This window comes from Carlito syrichta, unplaced genomic scaffold (assembly GCF_000164805.1).
Source record: "Carlito syrichta isolate Samal-C Ts95f unplaced genomic scaffold, Tarsius_syrichta-2.0.1 Scaffold301673, whole genome shotgun sequence".
In the NCBI taxonomy this organism is placed as follows: domain Eukaryota; kingdom Metazoa; phylum Chordata; class Mammalia; order Primates; family Tarsiidae; genus Carlito; species Carlito syrichta.
The window spans coordinates 19,131-46,274 of NW_007245769.1; the positions used below are offsets into that span (position 1 = coordinate 19,131).

Consider the following 27,144-nt stretch of genomic DNA (forward strand, 5'->3'; position numbering starts at 1 on the left):
CCTATTTTTTTCAGACATGTTAGCTTCTAGATGTTAAATAGCAATAAATGTGGTAGCAGAATTGAAAAATAAACCATTTTCTGGCTCTTTTTGTTGTTTATCTCACATTCACAATACATGGAAGAAAAAAATTATTGTTCTATATTCAACTTCAGGACTAAGTGTTGAGCTTCTCCCTTTCTTGCAAGTTATAATTCAAGATTTCATATTTAAGTAATGATTCTTAATCCACATTCAATTTCAATATATTGACTAGTATTGAAAAAGTCACTGTTAAATAAACTGATGAAAACTGGAATGGGACATAAGATAAAGAGAACTGATTTCAAAAAGTGGTTAGCTATATTTTGCTTAACTCTGCAGGATTCTTATTCTCTTATATTTTAATCTTTTAAATAAAACTACATAAGAAACTACTTGTAAATAAAATTACATGAATACTATACTATTTACTACATAAATAGTAGCAGTATTCTCAGAGGGGAATACGATTTTATATCCAGGAGATATGTTTAAAGATATAAAAATGAGAGCGAATAAAAGAAAATCAGCAGTATTTTTTTCTATTTTCTTCAAAACATGTATCAATTCTTCCTGTTAGAAATTTGGAAATTGTGGGTATTTTGCATATTGCAGTTCATTTATAATAGCTATAACATGCACTTAGTATTGAACTTCTTCATATCTGAGTCATCATAAAGTGGAAAGTAACATCCCTAGAAGAAAAGTGCAGGCTTAAATCTCAACCTTAAGAGCCAACAAAACAAGCACACATAAAACACAAAACAAAATAAAACATAATCACTGACATCAAAATGGGCACAAATGAGACACATTTACAGAAGTGAAAATGACTTAAATTATGCAAAATTGTACAAGTTTCCAAATAAAACTTTTCCCCTTAATAACAACTTTTTGTGGCTTACTATATAGGCATTTTATTAATGCCAAATTTCTATAACTATAACTTATACATTATTAGCATTAAAGAATTAAAATCAAAACTTGGGAATGGCATAATTTTTTTTGATTTTTTTTTTAACTTGGCAGAGTTGTTTATAAATGGGAAACAGAACATTGCTCTAGATCAGTAGCTCAGGGACAATTTTGTTCCCCTAGAAGACATTTGGCAATGTTTATACACATTTTTGTTTTTTGCAACTTTTGAGTAGTGCTGCTAGGTCTACACAAATGGATAGAAGGCAGATATCCTGCTAAATATCCCGTCCTGTAAAGAGCAATAAAGAATTACCTGGCCTAAAAATGTAGGAGGTTGAAATCCTTGCTCTAGATGACAAAGCATTTGGGTAAAGAGGCAACTTTGCTTGGAAGCATTAATTTATAAAATATTTTCCACTGAGACTTGAAGGGATAGTTTTAGAAGACATTTTGTTGATGGCAAAAATAAGTGTGACTTTGAAGGAGAATTAGACACTTGAATTTCTAGCATTTATATGAGTTTTTGCAATGGAAAACTAGAACAGAACAAGATAGAGCTATAGAAATAGAGTAAATTAAGTTTGAGTAGTTGAAAGTGTATCTTTGTCATGTAAAGACAATGTAAATAACTGCAAATAGAAAGGCTATGGACTCTGAAGTGCATGTTCTTGAACAGCATGATAGAGAAAGTATAATGTACAAATAAGGATCTTGAAAATATAAGGCTCTAATAGATAGGGTCCAGGGGCTAAAAAACACATTCTAAGCTCTCTTAACTATGGCTTTCACTACTAGTATAATATGAAAAATGGGTCCTCAACATCAGGTCTGGAGTGTTGGTTGTATATCATATTTGATTTGTTAGATATTTATATTAGGGCTAACTGTCTCAAGATTGCACCAGTCTGTGGTTTCTGTTTCTTTCAAGTAATAATTTCTGTTGCATTTACACAGCCTTGACATAAAAAAGGCCTCTTTCAATAATCTAACTTAGCATTAGTTTAAATAAATCAGACATTCCTGCATTTTGAATCTCTAGTGTGATGCACCCAGTATGTATACCAATAATCATTTCACTTACAAAATAATGTCTAAGCAGCATCCAATGGAATCCGATTATTCCATAAAGTACCATTTTTGAGAATGGAAAGAATCTGGAAAAGTTTTGACTTGTTTCAATACAACTGTCACATTACTGGGTATATACTCTATCTTTCTATTGTAATATGGAATCTGACAAGCACAATAAGGTAGGGAAAGAAAAAAGTAAGTGGAATGTTTCTACTTTAAGAAGAAAGGAAATGCCTTGAAAATGATGCAATGAAATGAGTTCTTCCCTGGAGGGTACTATGTTATAAGGATATATATGTATAAAAAGCCATGTTCACTAAAACAGTTTCTGAGGAATATTTAAACTACATACAGCAAGGAATTGTCCTATTTTTAAAAACTACCCAACACAAGCACTTAAATATGTAGAATTTCATTTAAATAAGTCAGTCAACAATTTTTTATAAAGTATTTAACACTTCATTGTAGAAACATAGGCAAAATGACTATTATAACCAAAATGAAAAATACTGTTCAATTTAAAAAATGTACTTAAACAAGAACCTGAAAAAGTTTATGATATGCATAACATTGTTCAAGCAAAATTGCACTAGTATTACATAAATCAATAGTTTATAAAGGCCTCAATATGGCAAAGTTTAGAAATAGGTAGTATGCATGCACATAGTACAACAAAAAGTCTCCTTATAAAACAGCAGTTTTTTAATGCTTGTACAAAGGGATAAAGAGCAACCACAAACATATTTCATCTGTTAGGTTAATACATAATGACAGCTAAAAGTCAGTCATGTCTATCAGAGGAACAAAAAGCCCTCCAAATCTTGTGAATAAATCTTTTGTGCCTTTAAAGATATTTGTATAAAAATGCTATCCTTTTTTATACAACTTAAATAAATCGTACTTGCTTCAACGAAAATTTGAAAACAAATGAACGAATGGGGTCCATGTATAACCAAAAAACAAAAACAAAAACTTCAGAGTACCAGAGGAACTGGCACGGCATTTATACTCTCCATCTTTGATTATGGGCAAATAATTGTTCTTCTGTAACTTGAAAAATCCTTGAAGAACATGTTTTGGATAGGGCAAATTATGTTAGTCATATTGCATCATGAAAATATTTACCAATTACTCTATACTAAAATGGCTGTTTTGCCTTTTTTCTTTTGACCAAGCAAAGATAATGCATTCACATAATTGAAATTCTGTCATCAATTTGTGTGCTTATATATTATTTTTTAGCATTCAGCGTGGTACGGGGTTGGGTTACTCTTCCACAAAATGTACGTGACTGGGAAGAAATGCCTAAGACATGAATATCCAATGCCCTATTGTGCTCTAGGCTGGCTATTTATCTCAGGACTGAGGGAGAACGAAAGGCCTTATCCCATAGCAAGTGTGACCTGTCCACTTTCAGTTATGTTTTTGCTATGTTCTACCACCTAAATATGCTATTGCTTACAAGGTGTATATATTTAGTGTATCACATAGAGTTTGCTAAATTTTGGAAAACATAGTCATCTATGTTCATGCAAATTATTAATTTTCTATGCTTTAAAAGTTTTTCCTCAAAATTCTCACCTATCATTTGGCAACCTAAGGCTAATTTCAAAGCAGGTGATGCTGAACTTGTGAGAGCTATATATTTTCAGCAGAGTCTGAACCGATCTTCATGAGCACAAAGAAGAGAGTTGACCAGTCTATCATTCTTCCATCAATTTAAACAGAAAAGTAAAATGGCAATGTATTCCAGTTTTCAAACCATATAATGAAAAAGTGCAGAGCTTCTCTTTGTTAATTAAGTAGAACCCAAAAAAGTTCATAGAAAATAGATTGCTCATATTCACACTACAAAGGAATATGTTGTTTTTAATTTTAACAAATTCAAAGGTGTGTCATATCAGCAGCATTGTTGTAAATTGTACTGTAGTGCAGTTCTTTTTCATAAAAATACCATACAAATGGTCAATCAATAGTCATCAGCAAAAAGTAAAACCCAAAAAAACTCAGAAAACAATTAACCGGGAAAAAGATAAAGAAAGAGGTAATGCTGATGCCAAAACAAGTATAATACTGTTGGAACATACAAAAGTAATCCTTATATTTTATACATTTATACAGCATATAAAAGGTATCGCTGATTATGCCACTGTCTCTCTTATACCAATTTCTATTTTCTTTGGAAGCAGTTCTTTCCTTTCGTCAACACTTCCTAAGGAGTTTCGACAGTTCTGCCCATCCATATATAATTTTGCATACACTGGATTGGAGTAATTTGTTGGCTGAAGGAGAAAAAGATAAATATTAGTTTTATTATCAGTCTTGACCACATTAGTGAATGACTTTCCAGGATGTCTATTAACTAATGGTAACTATATATGTGTATACATATATATATGCAATGCATTTAGTTTACTAAATAGTAAACATTTAAATGTAATTTAAATTACAGGCTTAGTCAACTTAACATGGTATTAGATAAAAACATAATTTTATGTTTTTCAGGTAACTTGTGAACTTAAGGGCAGCTGTGACATATATAGAAAGCCAGAAGAAATCTTTGTGAAAGCTATGTTCACCAATAATTTATTATAAAAGCATACAATATTACACTAAAGTTTCACGTTTCTGGTCTGTATGTGTCCCCACTTATTGCCATTGCAAGCCTATCAGTGAAGGGTAAGATGTATAAGAAAAATATCTAATTGTTTGGTGCTTACAATTTTTCAATATGAAGTTAAAAACAAGCAACCAAAAATAAAAGTAAAGAAATAAAACAGTAGAGTAGGCTTTAAAATAGAGACAATATTTTGGCTCAAACAATCTATCTGTATTTATTATTAGGAATATTTTTGACTCTTTCAAAGAAGGGTAAGGTTCACAGGTATCTTAAGTTTCATAGACAGGGCATTTCGAAGTAGAATGGAGGCATGTAGTAGTGATGCCTTTGAGTTGGAAAACATGTACACACAATGCTCATCATTTAACAAATTGCATCTTATTCCAAGAAAGTGTTGCCCAGTTGCTTTTGTTTGTTTTTGTTTTGTTTTGTTCCGGTCTTTCAGCAGTAGTACATTAAATCTTAGCTACAAGAAGAAAGCCTTAAAATTTTTGAGCCATGCAAATGAGACAAACATGACAGAAAATGAGAATGAAAGCAACTGATGGAATAGAGCATCAAGGGAGAGAATACTCATCCCCAGGAATTTTGATATCCATATTTTATCCCTCTTCTGCCTGTAATGAACTATGTAATTTAGACAGAGCAGCTTTCTCTAAACACCAACTATTTAATTAAAGAATGCTTTTTGAGAATGATTTTGTTAGACCTTCTCTAATACCTTAATATGATGACACATTTTGAAATATATTTGTATTTTACTGTGCATCAAATTTGTATACATTACATAAAGCATCAACAAAAAAATGAATAAAATCGACCATAAATTATTCGGTTTAAATTTCTGACTAGAGATTATTTTCTAAGAATAGCAAATACTCATGTTCATTGATAAGGGGCTATAACATGTTCTAATTCAGTAGAAGAGATATTTCTACTTAATAGCTTGCCTAAAATGATAATGTTTTACATGTACTCTTGCATAGGCAGGATACATAATATAAGCCCCCAACTTTAATGCTGTTTTGAAATCTCTTGTTAATTAAAAACTTAATTAAGGACAATCCTCTATCTAAGCTTAGTAATCAGTCTTTGACTGTGAGGAGTTCTGTGATGAAATGGATATGGAATAATGAATTTTCTTCTCTCACCCCAGCAGTTAGTGGTCCTTTCAAATCAGAGTTTAGGTAGATGGGCGGCGCTGTGTGTGGAAGCTTGAAAGCAGGCCCTCCCCCTATGTACCTGGCCTGCGCACAAACAGAGAAATTTAGTGTCTGATCTAATATCATGTAACCATTTTTCATTGATATACATCACGTTAAATCATTAAAAAAACATAAAAATACTCTTTAGACTTGGGCCATTAACAGCATGCTCATGATAGCTTTAACAACTTAGAACAGAAATATTAACATTGGATCTTTGCTTCATATGAAGACATTTCTCTCTCAAAAGTTTCATTCAGAAAATATTCAAAACAGCCCATGTAAGAATTGTGATGAATTTGGGGATAAGACCAGTAAATACTAATTTCCCTTTTTTTCAACTCTTCAAACTATTCTGTGGTTACTGCTATAGTCAAATTTATTGTATTAACTCTATTAAGTACTTTAATCCTTTTGATTGTAAAACGTCATTGAATTAAAAATTTTACCTACTTTGAAAATAACAAAAATGATCATTTGACAAAAATTTTATTTAGGGTAATGCAACCACGCATTTACTCTATGAAATTCATTTGATTATTAAGATTGCCTCAGTGTGACCCTCTGATTTGCACTGCTGTTTAAACCTATTAGGAATATTTGTGTTTTCTGTATTTATTTTTCAGACAACAATTCATATTCACATTTCAAACATCAGAAGCCAGAAAGAATTGATCATCTAAGTCATATTAGATGCAATTTTGGTTAGTCAGTCAGCAAATTGATAAATAAATATTTATTGAGTATTATATGCTAAGTACATTAAAAATGTATTTGGAGGTCACTGAAGCATATTTTTATCTTCCTAGAGTAAATAAATAAAACATTTTAAGTGAAGTATAAAAAGCTGTTCTCTTTTGGTTTACAAAATTGGAGTAATTCTATCACAAGAAATAAAAATAACTAGGGAAAAGTGAGAATACTCCTTTGTATGAAATGTTCTTAAAGTCTGTCCTCATTGGTTCATATTATACTTATGGATACAGCACTTTTATTTTTAAGAAAAATGTCAGAAGTCTATTATAAAAGATGTCTTTCTCCTTCATAAATTATAAAATAACAATGTGCACAATTATATACAGTCTTTCAATGTCACATAGAAAACACTGAAGGTGAGGTTTCCAAGATTTATTTCATGAAAAATTTTGGTTATAGGGGTGAGTTAATTAATAATTTAAAATAATTATAAAATTCTTTCTAATTGGGAAAAATCATTATAATATTCTCTGATAGTGCACAATTTACTCAGGTAATAAAGATCAATTGATTTTCATAGAATTTAATATTTAACCATCAATTTTAGACTTAGAAAGTTCAATAATGAATTCAAAATTAGATTTACTATGTGAGATACTAGTCAATTTCTTCAAGAACAATTGTCACTGTCAGTGAAAAATCACTCGAATGTGGATTGACCACTTTGATTATTTACAGTATAAAATTGCATTTTGGACACAGTAATTTTAACAAATCAGAAAATGCATAACTATGCAATGCATGAATGAATAACCCAAGAGAAATATTTTATATAGCAAATTAATACTCTCAATTTATAGGAAATATTCTAAAATTATCATTAAAAATTCAGAGAATTCAATGAAGTGAATCTTTACAATTTAATTTATCTAGATAATTTTATCATTTATTTATTTCTTTTAAAAAGTGCCAATCTGAGTGAACAGTATTAATAACTAACTGAAATTTTTAAAAGACTGTAGATTTTTAAGTTATATATACTCATGAAGTGTTTCAAATCAATAAAGATATTATGGCAGAGAGAAAAATATTTCTTATAAGTAACTTGATTACAAAGAAACCTAAGGCATAACTTAAGTGGTTCTACAATGAAACATTATCAGAAATAAAATACTTATTGTGACACCGAAGTACTGTAGTCTTTTATCTTAAAAATACACCAGCCTGCATTTTTATACCAAGTTAAAAACATGTGAATAGGATAGCATTTTAAATAAATTATACATATCTATGAGGTAACCTATTATGTTTTGATACATGTATACATTGCATAATAATCAAATCAGAGTATTTAGCATATCTATCACTGCATATATTTATCATTTCTTGGTGGTAAAAATATTCAGAATCCTCTTGTCTAGCTATTTTGTTTTTGTTTTTTTTGAGTTGGAGTCTCACTCTGTTGCCCAGACTGGAGTGCAGTGGCAGCTCCCGGCCACCGCAGCCTCGACCTGCTGGGCTCCTGCGATCCTTCCACCTCAGCCTTCCAAGTAGCTGGAACTACAGGCGTGCGCTATCACGCCCGGCTAGGTTTTGATTTATTGTAGAGATGAGGTCTCGTCAAGTTGCCCAGGTGGGTCTCAAACCTGAGGGCTCAGACAATCCACTCACCTCAGCCTCCCAAAGGCGAGGGATTACAGGCTGAGCCACCGAGCCTGGCTGTCTAGCTATTTTGTAATATACAATACAATATGGTTGACTATAGTCATCAAATTGTGCAATATTCCACCAGAACTTATTCCTTCAAAGGATGACTTTGTACCCCTGACCAATTTCTTTCTCTTCCCTTCTGCTCCTTCCCCCTCCCCAGCCTCTGGTAGCTGCTATTCTACTCTCTACTATGAGATCAACCTCTTTAGATTCCACATATGAATGAGACCATGTGGTATTTGTCCTTTTGTGACTGGCTTATTTCATTTAACATCATCTCTTTCAGGTTGATCTATGTCGCCTTAAATGGAAAAATGTCTTCCTTTTTTTTGTGTGACTAAATAATATTTCATTCTGCGTATGTACCATATTTTCTTTATCTATTCATCATTGATAGACACTTAGATTGATTCCTTATCTTGGCTATTGTGAATAGTTCTGTAATAAACATGGAAATGAAGATAACTCTTTGACATACTAAGTTCACGTCTGTTATGTGTCAATTAAAAAAATTAAAATAAATGAAATAAGATTTAAAAAGAAGAGTAAACTGTCTAGAGCAATGAAAACAAAAGTATCTTGCAAGGATCCAGTTCCTACCAAAACAAAACCCCATAGAATCACGTTATTATCTAATAACAATATGAGAAAGAGAATATAAGATGTACTGTGTCATTGAACTGCATACCAGATAAAGTACTAGAGACTATATGTGTGTTAATCTCTCCCTGTATGTTTCTCCACTGAAAATCAGTACTTGTGCTTTATAATATGTATGTGTGTATGTGTGTGGTGTATATTTATATATATATCTATAGGTTTATACAAACATGCACACATATATACACCCTGGAGAAGACCTAAACAATTTGGTATTTTATATCAATACTAAAACAGTTTTTAAATGAGTTTTTAATTTGCTTTCAGTGGCCATAGATTAGTTAAATAATAATTAATTTTCCAATAAAAGTCACATAGAAATAAAAAATAAAAAATGTGTTTATAAACTAAGTGAATAAATGCTTATAAATTATGTAAATAAATAATTGTGTATTTTCAAAAATATGCTATATTAACTTGCATGCTTCATGTGAATTCAGCCCATAATTATATTTTTCCTTGGGAAGAAGTAGTATCATTCAACACATTCTAAAATTGTAACTTCAAATAAAATAAAAGCATGATGAAATTTAGAACTGCATAATAGAGATATGACTCAAGAATGTTAACGTTCACTGTCTGTTATCTTAAGACATATTACCTTTGTTGGATCTATCATAAAGCCAGGGTCCAAGAGACCTCCATCATTGTGATCGTGATCAACCTCATACATGTTATAAGAGGGATTGCCAATTTCTACATTTATTCCTCCATTGATAATAGGTTGTCTTCTAATTGTTTTTGTCCTAGAATGTATGAACATTAGTAGATATGAGTTGTATAAATATCACAATCAAGGAATATTAAACTCTCATATATAGATTGGCTGACTTATTTTAATATGACAGATGAAAAGTTTATAAATAAAATGTATTTCAATTAAGTTGAATAGGTGACATTTGCTGAGTAACAGAGGAACACAAATGTTGTACTTTGATAGGTCATTTTCCCAGTTATTTTGATTTAACAACAAAAATGCACTGGCAATAGATTCCTCCTAAATAAATAATACCACATTATTTGAAATAAACATTCATTAATCAATTATCTTTTTAAATTCTAATTTCTCTCCTTTCTTCAAACTATATCAAATAAAATAGTCATAAAGAAACTCTGAAATTGATTACTGTCAATCCTCAAGTTACACAGTTAGAATTCCAGTTTACATAATTCACAAACTGACTCAAAAGCACTCAGGTTTTTACTAATAGCTCCACAGACAACCTATTCTTCCAGAATTTTTATATAAATGCATTTTCATATAAATTGAAATGATACTTCTGATGATACATAGAATAAGTTAATGCATGATTATTGAATAAAATGCACAAATTATAGATATACATATACATATTCGGTATCATTGTATTGACATTACAAAACACATTAGTACAGAAAGATGTTCTTTAGAGAGCCTAGTTCTTTCAAAAAATACTACTACACATATTTGAAAAGAGTACTTTGTAGTTGGAATAATGAAATCATGTTAAAAATATTTAAAAATCACTATATTTCTGCAGCTAGTTGTGTGATTTATTCACTAGCTATTAATCTAGAACGTTGGATCTTACCTTCTTTTTCTTTTACAAAGCACTAAGCCAATTACTAAGGTGGTCATCAAAGTCACCAAGAGAACAAGAGGCACAATGATTGCAATGCTTCCTGAAAAATAAATAACAGATAAAGAAAGAGATGAAAGAAAGATTTGATATAACTAAATACATCATTACACCAACTCACTTGACCACTGACATAACAAAAATAAAGCTTAGCCCAAATGTTTATATTCCTGGTTCATAATTACATTATTGGAGAAAAAAATCTCCTATTAAATATTTGATCCACTGGAAACGTGTCTTTAGGCATCATTCATTTATATGTTGCACTTAAATACCTTGAGATTAGAGATCTGACATTTCTTTCAGTCTGAGTTTAATGATCCCTACCACACACATTTACTTCAATGATGCAAGTGCCTGCTGGTAGCTCCTTGTAAATCCATTAAGACTGAATACGCATTTACAGTTTACTGGCTACATTCTCACCCATAGTTTTGTTCCTTTAACTATTGAGACTTTCTGGCCATTAATACATGTGACAAGTTAGATGTTAGCCAGACTAAACAAAAGGGTCGTCAGTGTTTAATTTGGATAGACACTGGCCTACATTTTTTTTTTCACAGTTTACTTGAAGTGAGACTTTCAATGGGTTATTGAAACTCTTTCAGACTCATGTTCTTTATCAATAAAATATAAACAGGAAGGTCTACCACACAGGATTATTAGATTGATTTAACAAAATTGGGGAAAAGGGAGAATCTCTTTCTCACATTCCAGTTCCAGAACATTTTCAGCAAAATGTATTTTAGGGGTTTTGCTTGCTTTGCAAATGTCATCCCCCCACCTTCATGAATATGAGAATGGTCTTAAGGTCTGTCACTAATAGAATAGATCTTCAAAGGTGATCGGAGAAAGTTGGTCTCAGTTATTATACATCTGTGCATAGGGGAAAAGCAAATTGCAGGAGAACTTTTGCCTTCCATAACTAGATTGGTAATAAGGGTAATCAAAGTCTTTTGTCCGGAAGTAGGCAGACAACAATATCCCTTTGCTAATAATGTATTCCACAGGAGATTATACCAAGGGTTTTGCATCATTTATGGCAGAAAGAATACTAAATACAAGGGTTGCCTGATAGCGAGAAGAGTATTAAGTAGCTAATGTTTACTTTTTTAACAAACAAATATCTAGTGATCATGAAACAAAGACTTTTGTCTACTTGGAATAGACATCAGGTTGATTCAGTTAAGTCAGCTTAATCACTAGTTAACTTAAGAAACAGAATGACCCAACAACTAATTAAAATTTAACATGGGGATTGTGAATGGTTTGGAAACAGAACATTAAAAATTATTAAGCTGTATGATTTTTTTTCCCTGCAAATACATGCACATGTAAAAGTACTAGAGTAGAAATTAATGGCAATATTATGCACAAGAAGCAGCCACCTAGGGACTTTATTATAGCTATATAGATCTGTTTTAATAGCTTTATAGCCAGAGGATTTCTGGGTGAGACAGTCCATACTGGAGATCACTTACCAAAACACCAAGAAATCTTCATTAAGAAACTGTTATGTAAAAGATAATCCTCTAATTTGGAAGTTTAAGAAATAACTTGTGTAAAATAACTAAATAACCATCTCTTCCGTCAGAAAAATATGGCTCACCTCTTTTAGTCACGTTCTAGAATAAAAAACCAACTCTTCGGCTGGGTTTGGTGGCTCAGCCTGTAATCCCAGCGTGTTGGGAGGCCGAGGTGAGTGGATTGCCTGAGCCCGCGGGTTCGAGACCCGCCAGGGCAATTTGGTGAGCTCTCATCTCTACAATAAATCAAAAATTAGCCAGGCGTGGAAGCGCACGCCTGTAGTTCCGGCTACTTGGAAGGCTGAGGCGGAAGGATCGCCGGAGCCCAGCAGGTCGAGGCTGCGGTGGCCGGGAGCGGCCACTGCACTCCAGTCTGGGCGACGGAGTGAAACTCCACCTCAAAAATCAGTAAATAACCAACTCATTTTGTTTTTCCATGCAATTACAAGGACTAAACAACTTGGTGAGTTTGATATTCTATTGCCTCCTTAGTTTTAGGGGAGTGAGCTTTATATGAATCTGTAATTTATTAGTAATTAATGAAGTTAGAGAATCTGGCACCTAGGATGGCAATTAACATTTGTTCACATGTTTTAAATACCAGGGAATAGCTTGGTTTCCTCATTAACTACGACTTCGACTGATTGTCATGACTTTATACATATCTTTACTTCATTTTTTTTTCTAAAATTTGTGAAAAATTGGTGGGTGTAAAATATCCATCAATACTGATTTTATGGTATATAAAATTTATTTCCCCTCAGTGGAATTATAAATTATTTTTAATAATAGATTGTACTTGTTCTACAGTTTGTCATTCCTATATGGTAGAAAGCTGTTAATTATACTTGCGAGAAAACAAAGATTTTCCCCCCATCACAGATGGCAGTTGGAATTCCATATATTACAACATTCTGTTTAAGAGCCTAGACTCCTGATATGTTTATATAACCAATCAAGGTAACTGCAATAATGCTTAGTGTTGCCAATAAATAATGCAGGGCAGAAGGTTTGCAAGTTAAAAAAAAAATTTTGTAAAACAATTTATGTTAATGAAAACAACTGGCAGCAACAACTTTTTTTTAAGTTATAAAATAGGCATTTATTAAAATAAGTTTTTGTCCTAGTAGTATATATAGCAGTAAATATTATGGCAGGTAATGTTTAACAGTACATTTTTGATGGATTATTATAAACTGATTTTTTAAAAAGTACAGTCTGTACATATTAAGGGTGGAGGGTATATCTTAAATTTCTTTAAAAAAAAAAACAGAGCAAAACCGGGCTCGGTGGCTCAGCCTGTAATCCCGCGCCTTTGGGAGGCTGAGGTGAGTGGATTGCCTAAGCCCGCGGGTTTGAGACCCGCCTGGGCAGCGAGACTCATCTCTACAATAAATCAAAAAATCAGCTGGGAGTGGTAGCACACGCCTGTAATTCCGGCTACTGGGAAGGCTGAGGGGGAAGGATCGCCGGAGCCCAGCAGGTCGAGGCTGTGGTGACCGGAAGCGGCCACTGCACTCCAGTCTGGGTGACAGAGTGAGACTCCAACTCAAAAAAAAAAAAAAAAAAAAAACAGAGCAAGTCTTTCTTTGCAACATAGTTCTGAAGTCTTATTATGGAACACTTTTTCATTAGAGGAAAGAACTGTATTATTAAATTTTGATGTTAGAATTGTTAACCCCCTTCCATGGAAAAGGTAGTATAACATAACAATTGAGATACTACACTCTGGAGCCAGGTCATCTCTGTTAAAATCTCAGTTTTGCTATTTGCGAGCAAAATATCCTTGTGTGTGTTACTTATATTTGTCTCAGTTTACTAATTTATAAGATGGGTATTACTATTAATAGTTACCACATAGCAATGTAAATAGGATTATACCAACTACATAAAAATTGCTACATTCATATTTACTAATTAACTAAAATATATGTGCATATAGAAAGTGCTACATACATATTTGACAATTAATTAAAATATTACCCTGTACCCATAGTACCCTGTGCATACTTTTATTTGTACTTTTCATTATATATTGTAAGAATTAGATCATTTTTTAAGTTCCTTGAGTACATGAACTATTTACCTCTTTTTGTTCTGCAAATAACAGTCATTAGGATGTCACAGGGTCTATATATTCAATACTCATTTAGCAAATATATCTTAAGTGCTTGCTATGCACTCAACATGTACTCTATTTTGCACTGAGGATACAAATGGCCCTTCTCCCATGTGGCTTGATGTATAAAAGCAGATGATCAACAAATTGATTTATTCAACATGGTGCATAAACACTGTTATAGGGAAAGTCTGCATTACTCTGGAAATATAAGAGGTGCATCCAACTAGATCTAGGCTGGAGGGGGACTAGCGTATCTGTCGGACATGAAGGGCAAGTCCTCTTTCTTCTGTGTAGAAAGTGTAGATGCCCAGAGGATTAAGAGTAAGGAACAACAAGAGCTTAGGCCGGAGTGCAGAACAGATAGTGATGGAAGGATCTGTGGCTGTAGAGGAAAGTAGAGGTGAGGTTATGAAGGACTGCCATGTAAATCAGATGAACATTTATACGATTTTTAAAAATTGATGACATTGAAGAAAGTTTAGCAAGTAATATAAATCGAATTTATTGTTTGATTCAGTTTAAGAAAGCAAGGAAAGGTTAAGAACAGAACTTAGGTGTTTAAGTAGCCAGGTAAATTTTGCAGCCCTCCACAGACAGAAAGGCATAACAATGTATATAAAAATGGCTGATTGGGTGGGGAAAGGTGATGAGATCATTTGGAGACATACTGAGCTTCAGACCCCTGTGGAATACAGATGATATAGACACAGATATATCAAATGGGAGTATTCAGTGGGATATATGTCTCAAACTCAGGAGAAAAATAAGGATTGAAATTTGGAAGGAATCAGAATAGAGTGAATAACTAAAGTCAAGGAATTAGGGCTTGCCAAGGAGAGTATGTCAAGGATAAGGAGAATGTATCATGTGATAAACAGAGGAGGTTAACCATAAGGAATAGAAAGAAACATATCTCACAAAAAAAAACATAATTGCTTCAAGAAAAGTAGGAGAGAAACCAGAAGAGTTCAATATCATGGAGGCCATAGGAGGAAAGCATTTTGTTTACTGATTGAACTTTAAAGTAGAAAAATATTTGCATAAATTGTATGATGACCTCTTTTGACATGTTGCTATATACCCTACTCTTTTTTTTTTTTTGAGTTGGAGTCTCACTGTCACCCAGACTGGAGTGCAGTGGCCGCTTCCGGCCACCGCAGCCTCGCATGCTGGGCTCCGGCGATCCTTCTGCCTCAGCCTTCCTAGTAACCGGAATTACAGGCGCGTGCTACCACGCCCAGCTAATTTTTTGATTTATTGTAGAGATGAGGTCTCATTGCCAAGGCGGGTCTCGAACCCGCGGGCTCAGGCAATCCACTCACCTCAGCCTCCCAAAGGTGCAGGATTACAGGCTGAGCCACCGAGCCCAGCTATACCCTACTCTTAAATTTATGTTTACAAATTATACCTATTATCTATCTACCTATATAATGTGGATATATATGTGTGTGTGTGTATATATATGTGTATATATATATATATATATATATATATATATTTGTTGAGACAAATGCTTTTTCTTAAGCAGTTTAGTAAGTTATAATGTTAAAAATCATAAAGAAAATATTATGTGAGAATATAGTAAAGGTGATCTTTCCAGTGATCTTCAAGAGGCTATCTATCATCGTGGTCTCACATCTCAAGCTTAACTTTTCACCACTTTTCCACTTGACCCCTTGGTCTTCTTTCAGTCTCATGGACATATTTGACCATTTCTTGCTCTAGGGTGTTGATACCTGCTGTTTCTTTTTCTTGGACCATGAGCCTCTGCTGCTGTTTTTTATCCTTCACTCAGTTTAAGTATCACCACCTCAGACAAATTACTCCAGACCTCATTTTTCCTCTGCCATGCTCTATCTGTGCTCCCTCTTTTCACATACCAATCAAATCACAAATTATTTTATCCATTTGTATGTTTACTTACTTGTTTGCTTCCTTGTTGTATTGCTGTTTATCTCACCATAACCTAAGGTTCATGAGAAGAGACACTGTGTGTCTTAATCACTGACCTATCTCTGTGATTTAGTACAGTACTTGACACTTAGCAGTACCTTGATAGACATTTGCTTTGGGAGAATTAGAGCAAAGACATTATTTTGTTGCACTTTTCAGTTATATCTCTATATTTGTAGATTTATGATTGCTGGTATCATATCAGTTTTTTCTGTACTAAAATATGATGAATGGTATAAAAGAGATGAGAACAAACTAGAAAAAGAGGCAACTCAGTGACCCCCTAAAAGATATCTAATCTCTGTTGTCACTAGAAAAATACATCTCTGCAATACTGCCCCACAAATGCTGAGGATATTTTTATCTTCCTTAATTTAAACAGATACAACAAATAGCACAATCCAAACATCTAGCATCCAATGTTCAATTTTATGTACATTTTTAAATTGTATGCAAATTTAAAATAGAAGTATGCAATGAATATTTTATCATTCTGGGTTTAAAATTCTTCAAAGTATCTTCAGAAAAGTCAAATTAGATTTTTCAAGCGGAACATAAACTCAAAGCCCTCTGATAATAGGTATGCCTAATTCTCTGGGCTGTTTTTTCGGATACTTTAGACATCAAGGGCCGGTACATATCAGTACCACTACTCAGGGATGATTTAGAAAGCTACACATGAATCAGAAAGGTGAATCTCTCTGCAAATTGATAGTAGTTGGGCAGACAGAGGCAGCATTCAATGATAATGAAAATGCAGATTTGAAAATGCATTTCTAGGTCAGGCTTGGTGACTCAGCCTATAATCCCAGCACTTTGGAAGGCCGAGGGGAGTGGATTGCCTGAGCCTGCGGGTTCGAGATCAGTCTGAGCAACTTGGCAAGACTTCATCTCTACAATAAATCAGAACAATTAGCCAGGCACGATAGAGCACCTCTGTCGTTCCGGCTACTTGGAAGGCTGTGGCGAAAGGATCACCAGAGTCCAGCAGGTCGTTGCTGGAGTGGCCGTGAGTGTGCCACTGCACCCCATGCAGGGTGACAGAGTGAGACTCCAACTCAAAAAAAAAAAAAAGAAAATGCATTTCTAAAGTATCATTTTTCTTATTGTAGATGATATCTGCTTGAAGAAAGTTTGACAACCATTCATAACCACTAGATTTTACTCAAAAGAATAAAGTAACCCTCTTACCTCACAAAGGATGAGTTTACCTACCAATCCTTTCAGAGCTACTGAAGCAAATTTCTCTAAGTATAAATGTCTGATAATAAACACCTCCTATTAGAGTCTTTATTTGCTCAAATATGCACTCATTTGACATTCACATAGCTAATAGCCTTTTCAATGCACATTGATATTACTATTACATTTAATGATTTCAAATCAGTGATGGGAGAGAGAGCCTCAACATCTTTAGAAAAAGGGTTACCACTACTTGCGACTCTTCCCCCCATTTGATGTTCTCTACTTTAGAACTATTACATGTAGTTAGAGGCATTTGCTTATAAGGGAGGTTGTTGCTTAGTCAAATAAGAACAAACTAGAAAAAGAGACAACACGATGATCCCTAAAAAGATATCTAATCTCTGTTGTCACTCTAATAGAAACATCTGGAACACTACTACTCCAAACCATCTTCCATAGCTACCATAAGACCTTCTCCCTTTCCTGACCTAAGAACACTGAGACAGCATACCTGTGTATGCTATGTAAATTCAAAATGCTATGTAAATTCAAAACGCTCCACAACCAAAAATCACTCACCTCTCCAAATTCAAATATTCATGCCCAAACCATTTATTCTAGACCTATTTGCCATTTTAAAAGATGTTCGTGCTTATTAGCTTAACTTCTCTAAATGATAGAAATTTAGATAATATTGTTTGAAAACATTTAAACAATGATACTAAAACTATTTGGAAGCAGGGAATACAAACAGGCAGGTCGGCAAAAATTTGGACCCTACTTCTAGGGTACAAAAATCATATACATTAGAACTTGATAGTCTTGTTTCTTTTCACAAGCTCTGAAGTAGTAGGTTCTTTGTTTTTATAAAATCTTTCTGATGAGCAGTGAAAGACTAGGAAAAAATTACTAAGGTAAGCATTTGTCATTCACAAATAGCATTTTTCTCTTCAGGAATGTATTCCCCTACTTGATAGACACTACACACATTTTTAAAGGTTCACCACTCATGATCAAATTAATAAAAACATGTATGAATTGGAGAACTTTATTTCAGACTTTTATTTTGAAAATTTTTATAACACCATTAAAGTTGTCATAAAATATACACAGACACACAGTGATAACGTAGATAGACCTGACCTAAGTCTACAGCTGTACAAAAAAGATTTGCAAAAATCTTGTTAGATATTTTAACACACTTCAAAAACAATACTTTAATGACAAAGAAATAGTAAGTGAACTTTGATCTTTATTAAGAATTGCTTGTTAACTTACTTCTTTTTAAGACTAACTGATAAAGTCTCTCCCCCCCACCACAGCACACTGAAATACATTTTAAGACAATACACTTTGTTCTAATTAAAACAAGAAATTATTTTTCTTCCTGGAGTATCCTTTTTTTTTTTTTTTTTTTGAGTTGGAGTCTCACTGTCGCCCAGATGAGTGCGGTGGCTGCTCCCGGCCACCGCAGCCTCGACCTGCTGGGCTCCGGCAATCCTTCTGCCTCAGCCTTCCAAGTAGCTGGAACTACAGGCGCACGCTACCATGGCCGGCTAATTTTTTTGGTTTATTGCAGAGATGAGGTCTCGCTGCCCAGGCGGGTCTCGAACCCGCCAGCTCAGGCAATCCACTCACCTCAGCCTCCCAAAGGGGTGGGATTACAGGTTGAGCCACCGAGCCCGGCCTGGAGTATTCTTACATCCATTGTGCTATCTGCAGCTTTTGCAGATAGTGGATGTTTCCTAAGAAAAGGCTATGCTTGGTTTGTAGATGTGCATTCAGAAAGCTGCCCGAGTTTGAGATAAATGCTGGACCCTGTCATTAAATGAGAACTCTGTACTTTATCTTTCAAAAACACCGCTATTGCAATGAATCTTTTGCAAAATACCATGAAAATAATTGTCTAAGCCTCATCTCCCTCATTCATGACATTAAAAAATGATGTATATACAATGTAGACCACCCAAGATGGTAATTTGAGAAACTTACTTGTGCTGATATGGTCAGACTTGCTGCTTTTCGGGGCTGGCCTCTCACACTGTGTACCTGACCAGTTGGTGGAGCATCTAAAAAGATCCAAACAACAACCAAAAAGATCAATGAACAACAAAACTCATAAGTCTGCTAATGCAGTAACTTCAACCAAATGAAATGTTACAGGGCAGCAGGTTCATGGATATTAGGTAGGGTTTCTGCTAATTTCTTGCATATTGTCAGTATGCTGAGGGTAACTTCAACTGGACTTCTTCATTTGTGATTGTACTTTTAGGTTTATAAGTCATTTTTCCTTATTATATATTAAGCTTAAAATTGGCACATTTTATAGCAATATTGAAATCTTGATTAAGAACTGGAAATTGACCTGACAATGACAAAAAGTTACAAGTTGCCACTTAGAGAAAATGAGTTTTCCTATTAAGCAGCTCCTTCTTTATTAAATTTTTGTGATTTGTTTTTCTGGTTGCTCTATGTCCAAATAAGAACTATCAAACAGTAGATAATCATCTGTTTCATGTTCAATCTACAGAATTTTTACTCTCCTAATCAGAGGTAAGAAAATACAGTGCTTTCTCATTTTAAATCATACTTCTATTACCATGAAGTCAAGAGAATGTGCCCATGGTTGCATTGGGAGAAGTTGTTTTCTCCATATACATTGCATGCCATTATGATGAGAAGAAGATGATAAGAATAATAGATCTGATTAAAATCTATTCATTAAACATAAATCACAAATATATCATTAGCTGGTTGCATCAAAATAAATGCTGGAACAACTTTAGTTGTGTTTAAACAATGCCTGTTGGCTAACATAGGATGCCTCTGTGCATCTGTTACAGGAAGTCCACAGAGAAACCATTTAATTGGCTTCAATTCTTATTTAAAATGACTGTCAAATATCACCATATAAAGAATAGTTGCACACAATAAAAGAACAGCTTCCAGAACTATTCCAAGTGGATCTCTTTGGGCATAGTGGGCCAAACTAAATAACTGCAATTTCAATGTCTCTGCCAATTGTATCACAGCCATCTCTGATGGCTGAAGCTGCTTTCTGAACTAGGCTTCTATGATGCCATGTGAATTATTCCTAAAGATAGTATTGGCTATTCTAAAGAATGGGCAAATTCTCATAAAATCATTATTACTGAAAAAGTCAAATCATGAACATAAAAAATTTGTTTTCCACAAAGCACATATTAACTTCAGCATAATTGACAATAATGTTACTACTCAAGAACACAGTTATTTGATTAATAATGATATATTTAAAACTATGAATATGGAGCATGATTTAAATGAAAATCAATATTATTATTTAGATTATGATTCAGGTCATCACTCATGCATCAGCCCAACTTTTTGTTGTTACTGCATAATAAAATTTACATAGTATATAATTTCCTATATATCACATTCCCTCTAAACCAGACTACAAGTAAATAGTTAACATATATAAATACATTTTAAGGTCAAGTCTATGACTGTCTATATTACTAAAGTGAAGTAATATAATGAGCATATTTTCAAATAATTAGAATAAAGTGAACAAACCAATAAAATCATTGATCTAATTTTTTTCATTTGTGATATTTGTGGAATGAATGATCTAGAAAAATGTTTCAATTCTTCACAGACTGTAATTTGTGACTCATTTCACAGATAATTCAAAGTAAGATATTTAAGAACGTTTTGCAAACATGTCCTCGGAGTGAATTCTGATGATTGCAAAAAACCTTTTCATATTATGTAGCTTTACATCTGTCAGATCATCTTAACTGACCACTGAGAACGTTTCATATTCTCCAATGCAAAGCTAATACTGATTGCTTGGTAATTTCATTATATAGCCAACATGTACAAGGCTACATGTGTGCAATTATTTTAAATTATTAATTAAAATATTAAAAGTTGCTGTTTTCATTACCCCATAAAAAATTAAATCAGGGTTCATCTTAAATAAGAGAAATGACTCAAGGTATATTTGTTGGGTTACTAGAGATAAGAACCTCTAGGGCTCATCATTACACTTTCTAAAATGCTGTGAAGTCAGAAAGTAGAATTGCTCAGGCAATAAAGGATTAAATGCTAATTGACCATAAATGGTTTGACATGAACACTGGGCATTTTAAAAATTTTTGAAAGTTATTATAATATGATTTTAGAGGTCCAGATGAGCAGAGAGAAAATTTTAAGCAAAGAGGATAAAGATAATGTTTTATTAAAACTGGAATGATTTAAGTAGGACAGGTGATATTTATTAATAGTATGGTATAATTTCCCAAATTATCTATGGCTTATAACCCAGTATTTATGATAGATAAAAGAGATCACCTGCCAGTGGTCATAATCCTCCTCTCTTTTAAATTGTAGGAACACCTTTAAATTCTTAATCTTTAAGAAATATTTTACTTATTACATACTGGAAAAACTTAAAGACTTTGCTGAAGAAATAATTAATTTGAGCAGTTCTTCATCTTAGTCAGCTGGTGATTACCTTGCAGTTCTCTCTATACGCCTTATAAACTAATGTTTTATGGCCAAGGATTACATATGTTCCACTGTTCTGCATTTGTCTCTGTCTTAAATTTTAAAAAATCATTATTCTTGTTGCCTATCTTACAAAATTACAACTTAAAGCATTGTCGCTCCACAAATTCTTAACAATGGTTGATTTAAGATCAAGTATTTTTGCCATCTTTAGAGAAATTCATAAATCTTCATACTCTGAGTAGACTACAGTGATCAAAGCCATTAATGGTAGAGGATTTAAGAAATGGAACGTGTGCAGATCATCAAAATTTCTTGTCCAATTCCCCATTGAATTATTTGCATAACCATGCTGACTATAATTTCTCTGGCATCTGTATCATTTTTATTATGCTTCAAGCAAAATCCATAGTCCATGCTCTGGTCATCTTTAATCTGTACTCTTGCAATCCACTGCTCTGTGCTATTCATCCAGAAACAGTTATCTTCAAGTTAATCCTGCGTGGCTATCTCGAGCAATCTTTGTTTTGTTTTGTTTTTTCCCTCAGTATCACAGACAGCTGTGTATTATTCCTTTTAACATTACAGTATTTCCCACTGCACTTAACCTTAGGACAATAAAAATCAACTTCATCTATGTGTTAATCACTATACTACTGTAAATCATCTAACTTTGTAAACACTTTTATGAATTTTAACTAAGTATTATTGGATCAAGGACGGATGGATGGATAGACGGATAGGTAGATAGATAATAAATAGACAGATAATAGATTGATTTTTATTATTAGTCAAATAATTATTTATCCTTCTTTCTTTACATTATCAAATGAAGGTAAACAGTGTCCTGCAATCAATAGCTGCCTGGTAAAGGGGATTGATTTAACATTCTTTCCCAGGTCATTGATGTTGAAGAAAAGATTATTTACTGCAAAATTGTTTTCTTATTCTTCCACCCTCATAGTAACTGTGTGTATAAAACACTCTTAGATAACAGCATATTTTATGACATTTCCTTTATGTGCTAGACTGAAATAATGATTATCAAATTGAAAATCTTATTAAAATTCAGATTCTAAGGCCCCATATGACTGAGAATTTTTTAAGTGGTTTGGAATTGTGACCAAGTTTTTTGTTACTATTGCTGTTCTTCAGTATTTTTTTTAAAAAAATGTATTTTAAAGATGTAGGGTATAATTCAGGGTTCTGTATACATATAAGAACCTACATTTTAACAAGATGAATCTGATGCAAGTAACTCACAAATTAGATTTTGAGAAATGATTTGAAATAAATTATTATTATATTACCACAAGCTTGTTTTATACCAACTATTATTCAATCATATTTTATTGTTAGTATGAGAATAATAATGTACATGCCCAGCTTGATTGCTCAGAAGATTAAATATCCTAGGTAGAAGGGTGGGATTATTTATTTATTCATTCTTTTGTAATTAACTGTCATCTAAGTGTTACTCTGTGAAGCACATTGCCAGTTAATTTAACATGTCCCTGAACAGTTTATGAAATTATTGTATAACTATAATATTTTTGTTCTAATTACAATTTTCTATAGCCTTAGGGAATATCCTTGTATAAAAGCAATAGTGTACAGATATTACTAGGAAGCACAGCAAACACTTTTAGAACATCAAAATAAGTTCAACATTTATAAGAGAACAAAATATAATCTTTAAAATGGAAATATGTTTACTCATAAAATAATAAGACAAATATTTGAACTGTCCATAATAATGATAGTTATAAATTAGTAGAGTTATCATAAAAGGAATGAAAATCATATAAAAAACACTGAAGGTGTATTAAAATCTTTAGGTATTGTATTGCTTGTAACAGTAGTCAATTTATATGAACTGTTCTCATTTTGCAGAAACATGGTCTAGAGTCATCCACTTAGGGAGGACAGCAAAATAAAATAATGAGATTAATATCTGCTCCTTCATTTCATCAAATTGAAAGATCATGGGACTCTTCTGACCACAGTGAAATGCAAAGGTGAAACTTACAGCAATTTGAAATTGAATTTCTCCTCTTATATATATGCGTGAGGCTGCCCTTATTAACTATGATGATAGAGGTATTCAGAAAAAAATATCTTTTAATATACTCTTTTCTTTCTCCACACAGAAAAAAAAATGGCACAAAAGTATTAAAGAAGCCTGGGAAAAATTGTGCATAGTGTCATGCATGTCTCAGCTCTTAAAATCTGATTCAATAAAAATTAAAATTGTGATTACATATTATGCATCAGATTTATGCAAAAGTATTTTTATACAGTCAAAAAATTAGAAAAACTAAAAGTTACTTGCGAACTACTTTTCAAATTAATTTTCCAAATTGTACTTTCCTGGAATGAGGACCACAGCTACATTTATATGATTTCCTCACTTTAAAGCTTTTCACTCTATGCTGCCTCCAAACCCTTTTATGCCTCTTCCCCTTGCAGACAGTGGCACTGCAAAATGCAAAATCTTTACTTAAGATTTTAGTTGTGCAGTCAGATATTTAGTTGTGTAGTCACTTGCTTAATTTTACTTTATAACCTTTTTTCACCTATTATTGTTTCCCAACCTTCTTTGATAAAATTACTTCACATATACATTAGAATTCTTAATTTTTGTAACATGCTTCAAACATTTTCTACCCAACTTGCATCTGAAATTTTGCATGAGGCTCAATTAACATTTGCTAAACTTTATGTCAGATTCTAGGATAGGTACTGTCACATAAAAATATACTCATATTCAACTATAGCAACCCAGTGAATATGAATTATCCACCATAAAAATTGAGAAAGTGCATGTTCAAATAATCTCCAAAGAAGCACAAGGAATACATGGTAGAAATTACATGTGGGGTTCTTATTTTATCATTGTTTTAAATGACAATGGCATGATCTTTTAAATTCAATGCAGAAGTAGGAAGAAATGCTTTTCTTTACTTTTTCATGCCCAGCGGAGTACCAGGATCTTAATAAAAATGTCAAACTATTATTTAAATAAATGCAAGTAAATGCATTTTTTTGTTGTACAATTTAAGAATTACCACATTGACTCAGACCTGTAGTCAGCAATGCCTAAGAATCTCTCTCTGGCAGTGACAGTGAGGGACATATTAATATCCTTCTTGATAATAACTTCATATTTGCGGTGTTCCAAACTACTGAAGATGTATCTAATATATCTTTAAAGATCTATCATTTATAAATTCACCTAAAATTTAAAAACAATAAATACAATCCTTATGGTGACTCAATTAATACAATTTTCAACTTTCACAACAATTTTACTCTATATATTACACATTTGGTATTTTTTTCTCTTTTTTTCTCGAAACAGGGTGTCTCTCTGTCTCTCAGGCTGAAGTGCAAAAGCACAATCACAGTTCACTGCAGCTTCCAACTCCGGGGCTCATGTGATTTTCCCATCTTAGCCTCTTGCGTAGCAAAAGCTACAGGTGCACACCACCATGCCTGGTTATTTTTTGTTTTATTTTTTTTGGGGGGGGGTGGGCTATGTTGCCCAAGCCAGTCTCAATCTCCTGGCTCAAACAATCTTCACCTCCTGACAAAAGCCTTGGCCTTCTGAGTTGCTGGAATTACAGGCATGAGCTACTGTGCCTGGCACCCATTCGTATTTTCTTAATAAACTGCTTGATACTACAGTTTCTATTTATTCAGTACTGTTTTCAATCGAAATTTGACTGTTACTTCCTATACGGCATTAACGAAGCTTTACTGTGTATTGTTTTCTTAAAATAGCCCAATATAGTATCTTAAACTTATGTTTATTGTAATAAATGTACTTCATGCAACTCTAATAATACACTATAATGGACAGTTTTAAGCTGTCACGTTAAATCATTATGTGTTATTTAGTATTCAAAAGATTAAAAAGTCAAAATTAATCTTATTTCGATATGAAGAAAATTTGGCCAGAAAGAATTCTTGGTTTCTGAGATTAATGTAGTAAAGAAAAAAAAAATGACATGTTCAATAAAGTGTGTGTTTAACCAACAATTATTTTAGAAATAGATAAAAATTAGTGAGACATTTCAATTGAAGGGAGTCTCATAAAAGGAATCAAGTTAATAAAGTAGATTATTTAAAGTAATATATCTTAAGAATCAAGAAGAAATATAAAAGAAAGGATGAAATCTATTTTACCAAGAAATTTTTCGTAAAAGGAAGTTTGGGTAGTTTAAATTAGAAATGTTAAAGCATAGAATTCTGTGCAGTCCGCTTTAGCAGAAAAAGGTCATCAAGGTCTTAAATGATGACTGAATAAATATTTAAAAATTAAAATCTCTAGTGATGGAAAACTTTTTCCATCTAGATATTCTTCAGGAAATCTTACTGAACACTGATTAGAAAGATAAAAGGTATTGTTTAGAGTGAGCAGATAATTTCCACTTAACTGAATACATTACATGCATCAAATGAAACGGAAAAGGAACAATCATAAAATTAGTATTAAGTGATACGGTGGATGTAATTGAAGACATAAAAGCAGGCTATGACATTAGAAACAGTGGTTACAATTCTACAGCTAAAGGTAGGAGGACAAATTGAATGTCTGCTGCAATACCAGTGGAAAACTCCAGAGATGAAGGCCAATACCAACACTGATTTAAAAACATACAAAATGATGAATTTAGAGTCTGTAACACTTAGCGATATATCACAGACACAAAGAACTGAGTACTGTGTATAGTAACTCATAAGAGGACCCTGAATGTTTATCAAAGTACTTTAAGAAAGGGATTGGCAGTAGTGGGAAAATGCCAGGGGTAGGGGGGGCACATAACATCAATAAGAGTACCTGATCTCAATCCAGGCAAAGTGCGGACCAAAGGAAGAGACAAAGATTACCTGTAAAATAACCATTTATCTACCTGATCCTGAATAGTATCCCACATCTTTAAAAATAATCATAAACTATTAAATAAGTAAATTTACAAACAAATAAAACACACAAAGTCATGGAGAAGAATCTCAATGCACAGTACCACACAGAAAGAACACCTAACTTGCTACCTAAATATTTTATATGCTAGAAACAAAGTGAGAATAAACAATAAATAATTTGCCTATGAAAACACAATGAAGACCCTTTCTGATTCTTAGGATTTCTGAGAGTAGGATAATGAGACCTGAAATCATGACAGAAATGTCTGGCATATCCAACTGTTGTTATTAAGTACTGTTCAAAGTATATATATATATATATATATATATATATATATTTTTTTTTTTTTTTTTTTTTGAGTTGGAGTCTCACTCTGTCACCCAGACTGGAGTGCAGTGGCCGCTCCCGGCCACC

The 27,144-nt window shown here is 33.0% G+C and overlaps 1 protein-coding gene across 1 annotated transcript in view; it reads right to left on the minus strand.

Annotated features, from left to right (window-relative positions):
- Positions 1 to 2,406: 2,406 nt before the first annotated feature.
- Positions 2,407 to 27,144, minus strand: part of LRP1B (LDL receptor related protein 1B) — a 1,912,798-nt gene continuing 1,888,060 nt past the window's right edge. Inside the window, exons 87-91 of the mRNA XM_008055101.2 lie at positions 19,299 to 19,375; positions 10,473 to 10,563; positions 9,503 to 9,647; positions 5,782 to 5,877; positions 2,407 to 4,292 (exon numbers count right to left, since the gene is read on the minus strand). Of these exons, the coding sequence (XP_008053292.1) occupies positions 4,152 to 4,292; positions 5,782 to 5,877; positions 9,503 to 9,647; positions 10,473 to 10,563; positions 19,299 to 19,375 (550 nt within the window). The 3' untranslated portion in view covers positions 2,407 to 4,151. The remainder of the gene's footprint in view (positions 4,293 to 5,781; positions 5,878 to 9,502; positions 9,648 to 10,472; positions 10,564 to 19,298; positions 19,376 to 27,144) is intronic.